This window comes from Anolis sagrei, chromosome 2 (assembly GCF_037176765.1).
Source record: "Anolis sagrei isolate rAnoSag1 chromosome 2, rAnoSag1.mat, whole genome shotgun sequence".
Lineage (NCBI taxonomy): Eukaryota > Metazoa > Chordata > Lepidosauria > Squamata > Dactyloidae > Anolis > Anolis sagrei.
The window spans coordinates 87,607,415-87,623,200 of record NC_090022.1 but is presented as its reverse complement, the minus strand read 5'-3'; the positions used below and the strand labels follow the sequence as shown (position 1 = coordinate 87,623,200).

Below are 15,786 nucleotides of genomic sequence, written 5' to 3'. Positions count from 1 at the left end.
TAAACCAAGATGAATTGTTCAAACAGTGAAGTTAAATGTAACCAAGAAGAGAGCAAAAGTTTATTGGTGGTTCATATCAGAGGTTTTGAATGTGTGTGGCAGATTTTACTTAAGAAAGATAAGTATGCTGAAGGCAGGGAATAGCATCTTTTACATCTATCAAAGGAATACAAATAGTTCTTTGGTAAATGTGGATTAGGATTCAAAGATTACAAGGGAAGGATACGATCAGTGCCTTGGAATATCACACAACCTTTCACCAATTCTCCCATGATGCAACCAACTGACCAGATATCAACTGAAAGTAAAAATGAAATGATAAAATTATGAAGTGTTATGAAATAAAGTGGAAAACAAAAAAAAACATTATACATTAAAAACACAACAATGCAGAAAATGAAACTGCTAACATGTTTTTGAACAATAATAACAGAAACACTTACCATATATACTCATGTAAATAAGATGACCTATATAACTTGAGGTCAGATGTCAGGGTCAAAATTGTGGATTTTATATGACCTGCAGATAAGTCGTGGGTCATACTGCGAAGAAGGGAAAGCATCAATACTGTCCTTGGCAGTTACTGACAATTCCTCACTCAGGTATTAAAGGCGGCCAGAACTGGCATTGTGGCAGTGAGAATTGTGCAGGTTTGTGCTTCTTTTAGGTTCTTTTGTGGCAGATCAAGCTTCTTACTTTTGCCATTCTACTCAGAGAAGTGGTGGTTCTTTTTTATATATAAGAGCCGTCGCAAACTCTGTTCCTGCGAGAGAAAACCTTGCTAGCATGTCCCTGACGTCACGAGACTCCGCCTCTCTCCCCGCCCCTTTCTCTGCCCCTTTCTCCATGCGAGCGTGGTTTTTCCTTTGCTAGGGCAGCATTGCCCGCATTTTCTCTCAATTGGCAGAATTCAACTGAGAGAAAATGCGGGCAATGCTGCCCTAGCAAAGGAAAAACCACGCTCGCAAAGAGAAAGGGGTGGAGAAAGGGGCGGGGGGAGAGGCGCAGGCTCATGACGTCAGGGACTTGCTAGCAAGGGTTTCTCCAGCAGGAACCTAGTTTGCGACGGGCCTAAGAGTTAAAAGAGTGCTTTGATAAAAGTGCAAGTAAATCAAACCAGGTTATTTGGGTTGATTTTTTTGAATAAAATGTCTGGAATTAAACATGAGTATATAGAGTATTCTCATTGCAAATTTTAGATTTTAGACAAAAAGAATTTTGTATTAAAAACAACATATTTTAATGGAAAGTCTATTAATTTGTCAATATATACTGTACTCTTATTTTTCATCTATAGGGTTCTATTGAAGCGCTTTGAAGGATACAATCTCTTCCTGGAAACAGGACCTTATGGAGGACCATTTCTGCCATTATGCACCCAACAGACCAGAGATCCACTATCAAACGTTAGGTGTAATGGGGACAAAAATTAAACATTTTTCAAAAATTCTATAAATAGATTTTCAAATGCTGAATATTTATAATCACACAGGAAAAAGAAAGGTTATTAGAAATCATGCATTTTTTAAAAAACCACAGGCTGCTTTATACAATCTTTCATAAACCATAATCTACCATGGGCTCTCCAGATCCATAATTTTCATCAACTGATAATTGCATCCTATATATAAAATGTCAGTGACATGAATGTGGAAGCCCTGAAGTATCCGCATGCATAACACCGCAGTTTAATAATATGGGAGGCAATAATCCACTTTATTGGCATCTACAGATCCAGAGTCCCACAGATCTAGGAGGCTCACTGTATACTCCAATCAAAAGAAAAAGTGTTGTATTACTGGGTTAGCAAAATGATTTGCAAATTATACATGAATGTTAATTATATCCTACTGAAATTAATCAAACTCAGTTATCCATTACTAACACATTTAATTGCTACCAATAAATTAAATAAAGTTAATTTTTCTACACTATAAACCCATTATTAATATCAATTAATGTAACTCTATCACAACTGAACATTTTTGAGAAAAGCATGTCATAAACCTTCAGATTTGATGTTCTAGCAAAAACTGCCTTGGACTGAGATTAGTTTTTGAACATTACTGGCTTGACATGAGATAAATAAGTCATCATTCTGTCTTATCACTACAGATTCAGCCCGCCAGATGGGAAGTCAGGAGAAACTGTTCTTCTGTAGCAATCGAAATAAAGCATGACATTATTTTAAACATGTAGTCACAGATAGGGCATAAAGTAGTGAAAATATTAGCACTCGCCCATCACGACTAAGAGGTAATCATGGGCAGTATGTGTTGAGCAAAAATTCAGGGCTTTCTGATAAATGAGAACAGTAGCTAGGTTCATATGCAGATGTCCTCTCAGGAGTCATATGCTTTTGGATAACATTTTCTCACAAATGGGCTGCTTTTAAAAGTAGGCTGTGTGCTTTCTGCTTTTTCTGCTTCACCTGCTGCATCTCTCAATGGAAGAATGTTGTAAAAACCGCTTATTCAGATTTCCCAGCCATGCTGTCACTTACCCAAATACCCATAAAACTACATGGTAATAAGCTTACCAAAATCCCTCTCAAACTTCAACAAGACAGCAAAAAATAGGATAGGCTAATAATTGATCAAATACCCTAGTCAAACAAATATGGTACTTCTATCCTGCAACTTACCATTCTCTTTGTATCCCATGCCAAGAATAACTTCCGGTGCTCTGTAATATCGTGTAACCACATATGGAGTCATCATGAAATTAGTACATGCTGTCCTTGCCAGTCCAAAGTCAAGGATTTTAAGAGTACAATCTGACTTTACTACTATATTGCTGGGTTTTAAATCCTAAAGAGAAATGCATTCATTTAAAAGCTCAACAAGTGGTATAATTAGCTCAGCAAACACAATACAGTCTGAAAAATTATTATTCTAAGATAACAGTTTGACATAGATGTGTCACCCCATGCAAAACGTGGAATACCAGCTGTTATTTGACTCTATTGTTTAGAGGGGGAAATCTCAGGAGAAAACAAGACCTTCACCCTGACTCTTCCAGGGGTCATGCAGGACTTTGCTGAGCCAAGACAAAAATTCCCCAGAGCCTTCAGAAAACAATCTAGACCCATCGGCCACCTATGGCAGACCATCTTAAATCACTTTCCCACCCTGCATAAATTCTGAACCCACACTTGGCAGTGATCTCTCAATGGCAATATAATTACCATTCTTCTATTCCAGGATTACATTGCAGTCAGCTCCCTTTAAAGCCAAAGGGATGGTTTGGCTCAGAAATGAAAACAAGGTCCAGTGAGGCCAAATACCATCAGGCAGACTCGTGGTTATCTGACAGACACTACACTCTCCACCACTCTTGACAGGGCAGATTAGAACAGCGACTTCCCTTTTGGCGTTCAGAAAAAAATTGAAGACCTGGATATGGGACCAAGCTTTTGGATATTCTGGCAGCTAAGGAAAGATCTGACGATAAACAAGGGCGAACGGAATGGAATGGATAAACGGACTCTGAACACTGAGCATGAGATTGTTTTGCTATTTTACTATGTATTAATGTTTTTAACTTGTTAATCGTTTAAATTGCTTTTATGTATTGTTTGTTTATTGATTTAGGCATCGACTTGTGCCTTCGTTTGTAAGCCGCCCTGAGTCCCCCCTAGGGGGTGAGAAGGGCGGGGTAGAAGTAATTGAAATAAATAAATAAATTGAAATAAATAAATAATAAATCATGGACACTGAAGCCCTTTGGTACAACATGCCAATGGAACTCTAAAAACCATCCTGAGACTACCCCAGCTTGCTAAAGAAGGGAAGCTATTGAGCAATGGGATGGGCATTACAACAAAAGAATATTTATTTTGTTCCAGCCTTCTACTTCAGATACATTCATACACTTGAACCTAGCTGACAGTGGAACAGGGCACCACATTTGTTGAGGGTGGAGTGGAATCATTTTAGACCACTGTGACTCTACATTCCTATCCCTTCAGAGAACCCTGGCAAGCAAAGTTGAGAGAAACTAACTCGCCGCCATCACCTTACTCGCTTCCATTTATTTTGCCTTGTTTGGACAACAGTTACAATTTCTGAAAGGAGCCTTTTCCACCTCCTCAAAGCTTTCTTCACATTGTTTGTTAGCTATGATGGTGATTTCTTGGAGCCCGTATTACTTTTTCCTCTTGTATACATTCTACCTGTGAATCTGAACCTTTTTTCCAATGTCAATATGAATGAGGGCAAGTAATAAAAGACAGGTATTAATATGTTTGTAATAGCACTACCTACTCTGTGGATGATACCAGCTGAATGAAGATGTTTGATACCACATAACATCTGATATAGAAGGTAGGACATTCTTTCATGATCCAGTTCCATATGAATAACTTGGCACAAATTAGCATCCATCAGTTCCATAACCAAATACCTTAAGTATTAAAAAAGTATTATTTGTTTTTATTCACACATAGATATATAAACATCACCTGTGCAAAACCCACTGCCTTGCATAAATTCTTAACTTACTTATACAAAAGACAGTTCCATTGAGAAAAGCCCATAGTATTTAATATATTTACATATTTATCTGGATATTCAGTCTGTCTTTCCATAATAAAAATTCAAGGTATTAAATTATAAATATGTAAAGCATGAGAAAATTAACCTAACGAACCTAACAGTGCAACACTGTCATAAATAGCAGACTAACAACGTAACAGAAGAACAATGTATTAAAAGCTTTATTAATATGTCAACAGCAGAAACATAATAGATACCATAAAGTAAATTATAAATAATATTTATTTAAATCCAACTAGTAGTTCCAAGCCAAGCGAATCTATTGAATCTATTTCAGAAACTAAGACTTATGTGAATTATGCTGTTTTAACAGATAAAAATGAGAAACGGGTAATAAAGCACCATCTTTAAGACTAACCAATGCATTGTAGCATACATTTTCATGGATATCAAATGCCTCAATAGATATCAAGGTCACAATTTTTTAAGCACTGCTACACAGTTGTGCAAGTGAGATTGAAAATAATAGGAGATAGGATGATGATGTATATTGTGACCTTGGCCATACTCTTCCAAGAGCTGTGTGAGATTATACAGGAATTTTGATCAGTTAAGAGTAGTCTTCAAATCAGCTTGTTAAGAATGACATGTCAAAATCTGCATCCAAACTCTAAAAGGTTGCAAGATATTCTATGTTTAGTTTCTGGTTGGAATGCTTTTTTGACAAAGAGGGCAAGCAACAAATAATTGAAGACATATAGTCAATGAAAACAGAGGCTGGGGGGGAGGGGGGGACAAAAAAACAAAACAATGTTTTTTGTTTTTCTCCTTGTATAATCTCGATAATTCCCCGAACAATAAAGCATCACAGCCTACATCCAACTAGTACACACATGAATCAATGAGAAACGCACTGAATCAATGGGAACCTATATTGAAACATTATTTTAAGTTCCACTGATGCAATGAGTCTACTTTAGTAGTGACTAACAATTGGATTTAGGCCTTTACATATAAAATTAACTGTGAATAAAATTCTGCTACATAGAGCACATGGAGAAATTGGTATTTTTTTCTAATAACATATATTCATCAAAAATGGGAAACTTACACATCTTGAAATTCTTCTAGTGACTTCTGTGGTGTGAATACATTTAATAGACTAATAATCTGTAAAAGAAGAAGTAAAGGGTAAATAATGATCACTAGTGTAATTTTGTTGTTGTTGTTCATTCGTTCAGTCGTCTCCGACTCTTCGTGACCTCATGGACCAGCCTACGCCAGAGCTCCCTGTCGGCCGTTACCACCCCCAGCTCCCTCAAGGTCAGTCCAGTCACTTCAAGGATGCCATCCATCCATCTTGCCCTTGGTCGGCCCCTCTTCCTTTTGCCTTCCACTTTCCCCAGCATAATTGTCTTCTCTAGGCTTTCCTGTCTCCTCATGATGTGGCCAAAGTACTTCAGCTTTGTCTCTAGTATATTTCCCTCCAGTGAGCAGTCGGGCTTTATTTCCTGGAGGATGGACTGGTTGGATCTTCTCGCAGTCCAAGGCACTCTCAGAACTTTCCTCCAACACCACAGCTCAAAAGCATCGATCTTCCTTCGCTCAGCCTTCCCTAAGGTCCAGCTCTCACATCCGTAGGTGACTACAGGGAATACCATGGCTTTGACTAGGCGGATCTTTGTTGCAGATCTCTTGCCTGCTTAAAGGACAAAAGCCCATTTAAAGGCCAACAGCAAATAGAAGGTTAATGCAGTAGTTCTAGAATGTGTAAAAGTATACTATCCCCAACTTATTAAGGCATAGCTGTATTGCCATCAGCAAAACCCAAAACCCACAAAACAGTGATACACAGAAGTTACTCTGCTGCTGTTAATTGATATGAAATTTATTTCTTTGTTTGTTTGTTTATTTACAGTATTTATACCTCACCCTTCTCACCCCGAAGGAGACTAGAGCAGCCTTACAAAAAGCAACAATTCAATGCCATGTCAACAACAAATATAAAACAAACATATACATTAAACATAAATATAAAAGCCATATAAAGATTAAAAGACATTATTAAAATCATGCAATCCAAGAACATAGTTAAAAAAGCCATGTTATTGCCTGTGTTATACCACCCCTTTGCCCCTGCTCCCCACATGGCCAAGAAGGAGACTAGCCTTTGCTTGCACCGATATTGCTCTAGACCAGGGATTCTCAAACTTTTTCAGCCACAGAGCCTATTTTTAAGCAAACGTTTCTCATAAAGCCTCAAGACGTGGTGTGTGTGTATATGTGTGTGTATATATAAATCAGACATGGGCAAACCTTTGGACACAGAGCCCGCATTGTGTTTTAAAATTTGACAGACAGGCTGGGCCAGTGGCAGATAGATGGAGAGTTTGTGTGAATGAATTGGGGGGGAAACATGAACAAATTCCTATGCACACTGTATCTATCTCATTTGTAGTGCAAATAAAGAATAAACAATACAACATAGGAGGAGGAGGGGGAGGGGGAGAGAAAGAGGCAGGAAGCAGCATGGTGCTACAGAGCCCATCACTATCACTCATAGAACCCCAAGGGCTCCACAGAGCAAAGCTGATAACCCCTGCTCTAGACCATCTTAATGGACAACAGAAGTATCATCTGAGACAAACTGTAGGATTTATGACATTTATTCTTTTGCATGATATCTAGCATGTGTGTGTAATGAATGAACAATGTATTTAGTGTATTTTAATTGGTCTAATAAAAGTATCATTATTTTGTAGAGTTTGCAGTGGTTTGTCACATACGTCTAAAGAAGAATCTCAATTTCCTTATAAATGCAGTGCACTAAGCACGTCAGTTTATTGATGGACTATAACATTTGAGATATATTAAAAAGAGAATGAAACAGTTATTATATATAATGCTTACGTTATGTTAGTAGCATGGTTTCATCTAACAGGACTATAGGAAACTTCCCTATCTATATAAATAAAATGTAATGTTCGTTTGTGGTATTCACAGAACTCAAAAACCCCTGGGTGAATTGGCACCAAATTTGGACACGATACACCTAACAACCCAATGTATGTCCTTCACTCAAAAATTTTTGATTTTGTCATTTGGGAGTTGTAGTTTCTGGGATTTATAGTTCACCTGCAATCAAAGAGCATTCTGAACCCCACCAATGATGGAATTGAACCAAACTTGGCACACAGTTCTCCCATGACCAACAGAAAATAGTGGAAGGGTTTGTTGGGCAGTGTCTTTTGGTTTTGGAGTTGGAGTTCACCTACATCCAGAGAGCACTGTGGACTCAAACAATGATGGATCTGGACCAAACTCTACACGAATACTCAATATGCCCAAATGTGAACACTGGTGGAGTTTGGGGAAAATAGAATCTTGACATTTGGGAGTTGTAGTTGCTGAGATTTGTAGTTCACCTACAATCACAGAGCATTCTGAACCCCACCAACGATAGAATTGAGCCAAACCTCCTACACAGAACCCCCATGACCACCAGAGTGGGCCACAGCAACGCTTGGAAGGGAACAGCTAGTATTAAGTAAAATGGGAGGAGAAAAACTGATGGGCACAAGCGGAAGGTAAGTGTGGAATTGGTATGGTTAAAAAAAAAGGACATACCAAATCGAGAGAAAATTTAAGTGGAATATCATTATCTGTCTGAGGATAACACTTTTAATAAAAGAACTACACATAGGTTTGTTTGTTTTTTACTTAGATTAAACTGAGGAAACAATTCAGAAGAAACCACTATGTTTTGGTTACTGTTGACAGGCACACACACACGATTGTACATACACTATTACTTACTTTTACAATTACTCAGTTGATATGCTACCAATGAAACATGAAAAATACTCATAAATTACTCACATTTTTATGATTGACACACTTTAAGAGTACAAGTTCCCTGTAGGCTCGTTTTGCATGTGTTTGGTTTTGAAAAGGGCGACTCAGTTTCTTTACAGCAACATTTAGTCCAAGGACTGTATCAAATGCAGCACTGAAAGGTTAAAATAGAAACATCCTAACAGAAGTTCTTTGGGATCAGGAGCACACACTGAAAAAGCTACATGCTCACATCAAGCTGGCTCTGTCTTTTCCAGTTTAAACAGAAGGCTATAAAATACCTCAATTAATTGTTTTTTTAGGGTGAACTCCACTCCTCCCTGCTCACAGTTTGTTTATGTAGATCTCTCCTGTGCTGCTTTCTACCAGCTCTCTAACACAAACAAGTACTAATAGCAAAGAGCCTTGCCACCATGAACTGAGGAAATGCAGTGCAGGATCATGGTGAGCCTGCAAACGTCAGTGTATTCTTCTGACTTTAAAAGAGAGCACATATATTTGGGATGCAGAAAAAGATCCTGTGATAACAATGCTATGAGTTGTAGTGAACTCATGTGAGATGGAAGGCAGGCAGAAACAATTGCTTCTTCCTCAAAGTAAATGGCAAATTATACTACCAAATTAATCAACATATGTATGATTAGAAAAGGTTTCTCAGAGAAGCCTAAAATTATGTCAACTATTCTATTTAGGTGACAAAAAAATCATATCTTATTATGAACACTTTTGTATACAGGTTAAATTGTTAGCATAGACAGTATATTTTAAGGCATTGTCAGAACTATAAAAAGCAACTACTGTATTTCATAGAATCATAGAATCAAAGAGTTGGAAGAGACCTCGTGGGCCATCCAGTCCAACCCCCTGCCAAGAAGCAGGAATATTGCATCCAAATCACCCCTGACAGATGGCCATCCAGCCTCTGTTTAAAAGCTTCCAAAAAAGGAGCCTCCACCACACTCCAAGGCAGAGAGTTCCATTGCTGAATGGCTCTCACAGTCGGGAAGTTCTTCCTCAAGTTCAGATGGAATCTCCTTTCTTGTAGTTTGAAGCCATTCTTCCGGGTCCTAGTCTCCAAGGAAGCAGAAAACAAGCTTGCTTCCTCCTCCCTGTGGCTTCCTCTCACATATTTATACATGGCTATCATATCTCCTCTCAGCCTTCTCTTCTTCAGGCTAAACATGCCCAGCTCCTTAAGCTGCTCCTCATATGGCTTGTTCTCCTCTGGACACGTTCCAGCTTGTCAATATCCCTCTTGAATTGTGGTGCCCAGAATTGGACACAATATTCCAGGTGTGGTCTAACCAAAGCGGAATAGGGGGTAGCATGACTTCCCTAGATCTAGACACTATGCTCTAGACACTATTATCATATTAATAGTGTCCCATTGGCTTTTTTTGCCACCACATCACATTGTTGGCTCATGTTTAACTTGCTGTCCACAAGGACTCCAAGATCTTTTTCACACGTACTGCTCTCGAGCCAGGCGTCCCCCCCATTCTGTATCTTTGCATTTCATTTTTTCTGCCTAAGTGGAGTATCTTGCATTTGTCACTGTTGAACTTCATTTTGTTAGTTTTGACCCATCTCTCTAATCTGTCAAGATCGTTTTGAATCCTGCTCCTGTCCTCTGGAGTATTGGCTATCCCTCCCAATTTGGTGTCATCTGCAAACTTGATGATCATGCCTTCTAGCCCTTCATCTAAGTCATGAATAAAGATGTTGAACAGGACTGGGCCCAGGATGGAACCCTGCGGCACTCCACTCGGCACTTCTTTCCAAGATGAAGAGGAAGCATTGGTGAGCACCCTCTGGGTTCGTCCATTTAACCGTCTATTTCTTTGATTCTAAGACACACTTTCCCTCCATATAAACATCTCCAAAAACAGAATGTATCTTAGAAAGGCAAGTGCTTGTGCTTGTGTGTGTGTATAACTCTTTTCTGTTGGTGATACTGAAATTAGCGTGGACTGAGCATTTTATATTTGATGGCTTCTTAGAAGTGAAGAAATACGACATTAAGAAAAAATTATATTCTTTGATAAAAACGAAACTAATAATTCCAGTGAATATTTTATATTTGGAAAACACTCCATTTACTTTTTATTTTTTTCACAACACATTTCATATTTTGATACCTACTGCCACTTACCAAACAATGCCTTGCGCCCCAGACCCAATAGGTTTCAATTGCTGGTATCGTTTTAGTACAGTGAACGTTGAATCTGCAACTTGTACACTGTAAAACTGACTATCACATTTACTCTCACTCATGATGTAGTGTCATGTGGTTTATTTCCCAGGATCTAACACAGTTTCCAAGATCTGTATAAAAAGAACCAAATAAACATGTTTTAGCAAACTTGTTATTATATCATCCTGTTTCTTTTGCAGCTTACAGAATTGGCCTATGACCTTACACTTATTAGATAAAAAGAGAAGGAACAAAACCCAATTACAATCAGATAAGTTTCAGAAGAATATTTTCAATACATTTTAGCATAATGCCTTGTTATTGAGCGTCACGCTCTTGTTACATCCAGGATAGACTACTGCAACATGCTCTACGTGGGGTTGCCTTTGAAGACTGTTCGGAAGCTTCAACTAGTACAACAAGAGGAAGCCAGGTTAATAATTGGGGCGGCATACAGGGAGCACACAACTGGCTGCCTGTTTGCTACCGGACTCAATTCAAAGTTTCACCAGTTTTCCAAAATATCATAAATTGCCAATTGTACAGTATATAACATGTCTCTCAACATAATTATTCAGATCAGCTATTATCATATGAAATGCTATAGTAGCACTGTTACAATCACAGTTATTTGATAAGGTAATCTGAAGAAAGGTCTTAAGTGATAAATTAGTATATTAACAACTAATGAGAATTCTGTACACAGAGCTGAACTCTTAAGAGTGATAGCAACTGCCTTCTGGCTATTCCTACTCTAGGAATTAGGGGAGGTGGTTATGTCCTATCTCACCCCAGAAATATAGAACATGTTCTTAAGTCTAGGATGGGATCAATCATACAAAATGATTTACCTATATTATCTTTGGAACACAAAAGTTCCAAATATTATAAAAACCTAGAAATTAGTACTAAGTTAAAGACTATCATTAATCTCCAGTTTTTCAGAGTAGCAGCTATTTCCACATCCTCAGACAGGCCTTATCATAGGCACACTATTTCACAACTAGATCTATATCTTAATAGGCAAGCATTTACATAATCAGAATGACTGTGGAACAAGGCTAGGTATATAATTTGACCATAAAACCGTTTAGAGTCCAAAGCTTCGGAGTAAAAGGCACGTTACATGTAAAAGATACTATACTCCATTTATATTATCATATATACTGATGTATATGGCCCATGGGTAACTCATTCCACAGAGAGGATAACCCGCCATCACAACCTGAGGAGTCAAGCTGCAATGGCCACCACTACTGCAATTTTTTGCAGGCTCCTAAAAGGCAGTTCGCCATTTTACCGAGGATCCATCTGTACTGTAGAATAAAACATTTGGATACAACATTAATTGCCATGTCTCAATGCTATGGAATCACGGCGGTTGTAGTTTTACAAGGCATTAAATTTCTGTCAAAGAGTGCTGATACCTCACCGAACTACAACTTCCAGGATTCCATAATAGAGGCATGGTAGTTAAAGTGGTGTCAAACGGCATTAATTCTACAGTGTAGATGCATCCTCAGAAAAAGAGATGGTACTTCATCCACAGGACAATGTAAATATTGTGCCTTATTAAAAAAAAGAAACCATCTCCTTCTCTGAGTACAGATCAGATAACTTTCATAGGGTTATCTAAGGCAAGTTCCTACTTCTAAAATATAGCCTACAGCACTTTATATTGGTTGGTGGTTTCCTATCCAAGTACTAATTTGGCTGTTGTAATTATGTAATTATCTCCAGCAAATGATCACCGCCTTGCTGTGGCGCTGGAGCTTGAGCACCTCAATGATGTCATGAGCGAAACCGTGAAGGGCCACCCAAGACAGGACGGTCGTGGCAGAGAGGTCAGACGAAGCGTGATCCCTGGGGAAGGCAATGGCAAACCACCCCAGTATCCTTGCCAAGAAAACGAAATGGACCAGTACAACCAGAGATATGTCTGAAGTGACTGGACTGACCTTGAAGGAGCTGGGGGTGGTGACGGCCGACAGGGAGCTCTGGCGTGGGCTGGTCCATGAGGTCACGAAGAGTCGGAGATGACTGAACGAATGAACAACAACAATTATCTAAAACATGTCCACTTCTTTGACACCACAAAAGTATGCCTGAATTTCTAATATAATTTAAAGATGCATTCAGATACTCTGGTTTAATGTTATTACAGGGCAGGCAACTCAGTCCTGTAAATGTTGGATTACAGTTCATTAGCCCCAGCCAATATACACTATAGTAGTGAAAGAGAATGAGAGCTGTAGCTGTCTGTATGCATTCCACTGTATAAGACTGTAAGTGCAAGCAAGCTGACAAAAAAAAAATTGTACAGTGCTGCTATTGTCACTTGATTCTTCAAATATAAATGTTCTTCAACCCTTCTCTTACTAAGATTTGACCTCGAGGCTATTGTATGCAATCATAATTTACAATATACTGGGGTGGATCTAACATTTGACAACCAAAGGAAGAAAGGAAGATACTTCTATATCAGTGGTTCCCAACCAGTGGTCCATGGACTATATGGTTTCTGAACTTGCTTACTATCACTTCACAATTCTCCCAAATTACTAGGTTACCGCAGGTGTCCCCTGTTTCCTCCCCCCACCCCTCCAAGTTCTACTATTTCAGAGTTTGCTGGTCTTACCCTGATGGCCTGCTTGGAAATATATCATAGGTTTAGGCAGAATTGCCTAGCCTAGGCATGGACAAACTTAGACTCTCCAAGTCTTTTGGACTTCAACTCCCAGAAATCCCAACTAGTTTATTGGCTGCTAAAAAATTTGCCCATGCCTGTCCTAGCCCATTTCCAGCTCTAAACTGAGTTGTGTCATGATCTGGTTCTGAGTGCTTTGGCAGCTCCCAAAGCAAGCACAATGCAGATGAGGAACAGTTCTTGTCTCATGAGGAATAATCTACATGAGGAATGATCTACATAATCTGAACTTCAAAAGAATATTGAATTGTGGGGACAATCTATCCCACAGTTTAAGAGGAGGGCTGGGGCTTGCCACATTGGAGAATTGGGACGTGCATTCATTCAGAACAGGAATAAATTTAAATTACTGAATGCTCTTCTTCCAGTACATAGCAAATGGAAGGCTAAAGTAGAATGCTTCTCTTGATGGCCTATATTCTAAGTTGAGCATCCAATCACATCCAATGTTCAAAGATACTACTTAGCATTGTGCTTGCACCTCCTGTTTTTGACAATCAGGCTTACATTTATAATGGTTATGACCACAACACCTTAGACCAGGTCTGCACAGCCTCTGGCTCTCCAGGTGTTTGGGACTCCAACTTCCAGAAACCCTAGCCAGCTTGTCCAATGGTCAGGAATACTGGGAGCTGAAGTCCAAAACACCTGGAAGGCCACAGGTTATGAAGGCCTACCTTAGATTAACAATTACCAAGTATCTGTTACAGAATCAAGAAATTCTTTTTAAAATCTGAAAGGGAAGTCAGCAGTATGGGTATAAATAACAAGCTGCTTTTATTTTTCACCATGATTACCCCCTCCCCCAATATATGCCATCTGTTGAATGAAGTAATAATCTTTGCTTAACATATTTCCTATGTGATGAAATATACTTTAGTTTAGAAAAGTGTATACCACAAGAATATTTTAAAAGACCCAAGACTCATATTTGCTTCCTTGTGTGCCTTCTTTTGTCCATCCTATTCTTTTTGTACATATTGCAAGATTCTTTGTCACCTAATAGCATTAGTTGAGTAACACATACAACTATCAAATCATGTACACATCAAGTACCGTATCACATTAAAAATTCAGAATCACAAACTGGACCTAAAGTTTCCAACAGCTTTTTTGGTTTTGTTGTGTGCATTCAATTAGCTTATGGTGACCATAAAGTAAACTTATTACAGGGTTTTCTTGGTATGTGTAACAAGGGAGTGTGCCTCTACTTTCTTAGCAGGTGAGTATGATTTATCAGAGGTCACAAAGTGGATTTCAATGGCTGAACAGGGATTTTGCAGTTCAGCATTCAAACCATTACACCACACTGGCTCCTTCCAATATGTATTGATACTGAAATACAGTATTTCATCTCATAATAGTCAGGCTCCACCCCCCACCCCCACCCCCATGGGCGATTATGCGATGGTGACTATTACGCAGTTTTAGGGGCTTCTTTCATTGTGTAATAATCAGTAATCACTGGCTCACACACAAAAAAAGAAAGAAGACAGGTGGAGGGGAGGCATTGTGGGGCTTGAGTCAAGCTCCACAGTGTCAAAAGGGCAGTCTCACTCCTAGTTCACAGGGTTAGGCCAGTGAACTAAAGGTGGAACAATTATGTTGGGAAAGGCAAAAGTCTCATATGCCTTTCCCAAAAGCAAGGTGCGACTATTATGCAGTGGTGATTATTATGCCATGAAATACAGTATTTCAAAACATGTACAACTGGTCACTAAACACTATTGACCTGACAATGAAAAACAACGGAATACAACAAAGCAGAAATATTATTGTGTGACCCCAGTCTAAACTTAATATATGAAATATTGGTTCCTTATTTCATGAAACTCTTACAAAGGTAATTCAAGCTGTCACTAGACCAAGATTAGTATTAACGAAATGTAACAGACTCTAAAAGAATCATGTCTCATACAGATAACCTGAAATACCTAGCCATTAGACACCATCTAATTAGAACCAAAACAACACATCATTTTAAACTTTGGAGCTGAGTGAAAACAGATAAAGCATTATGTGGCCTTCACACTGCATGGGTTGTCTACACTATTATCCTATCTTCTCATCGTCACAACATGAATGATCAATGCTTAATCTAATACAGGTTCAGGATTACTTATCTCAATAAAATTTGGATAGACTATCAGTGATTTATTAAAGAACACCCTTTCATATTCACTTGTTCGGTACCTAAACACTGCTTCTCAGGCAATATAACCTGGAAGACTAGAAACTTTTTTGCCAATGTCCCAGGCGGCAGCATTATATTTGCACCCATTGGCTTCCATTATTTTTTCCTTTCCTAGAACTCTGCCATGGACTAGTAGCCAAGAGCTCTCTGACTGACAGACTTTGAGTATCATTGCTTTAACACACACGTATTTCTGAACACTTAAGAATACACAATTACACTGGCAATCAGAGAAAAGATTTTTCCTTGCTCAGTTATTAAGTGCATGCCAGTGAATAATGACCATGTATAGCCAATTTCTACTGGAAAATTACAGAACCATTTTTTCCAAAATTCT

The 15,786-nt window shown here is 38.6% G+C and overlaps 1 protein-coding gene across 4 annotated transcripts in view; it reads right to left on the bottom strand.

The window, feature by feature from the left end:
• Positions 1 to 15,786, bottom strand: part of MAPK9 (mitogen-activated protein kinase 9) — a 46,694-nt gene that overhangs the window by 25,475 nt on the left and 5,433 nt on the right. For 2 of the 4 annotated variants that reach the window (XM_060765374.2, XM_060765378.2), the window contains exons 2-7: positions 10,507 to 10,679; positions 8,379 to 8,508; positions 5,611 to 5,669; positions 4,269 to 4,407; positions 2,648 to 2,813; positions 1,329 to 1,400 (exon numbers count right to left, since the gene is read on the bottom strand). In XM_060765374.2, coding sequence (XP_060621357.1) covers positions 1,329 to 1,400; positions 2,648 to 2,813; positions 4,269 to 4,407; positions 5,611 to 5,669; positions 8,379 to 8,508; positions 10,507 to 10,628 — 688 coding nt within the window. In that variant the 5' untranslated portion in view covers positions 10,629 to 10,679. Of the gene's footprint in view, positions 1 to 226; positions 299 to 1,328; positions 1,401 to 2,647; positions 2,814 to 4,268; positions 4,408 to 5,610; positions 5,670 to 8,378; positions 8,509 to 10,506; positions 10,680 to 15,786 lie in introns of all 4 variants that reach the window. The other 2 variants (XM_060765376.2, XM_060765373.2) reach the window with 1 other exon arrangement.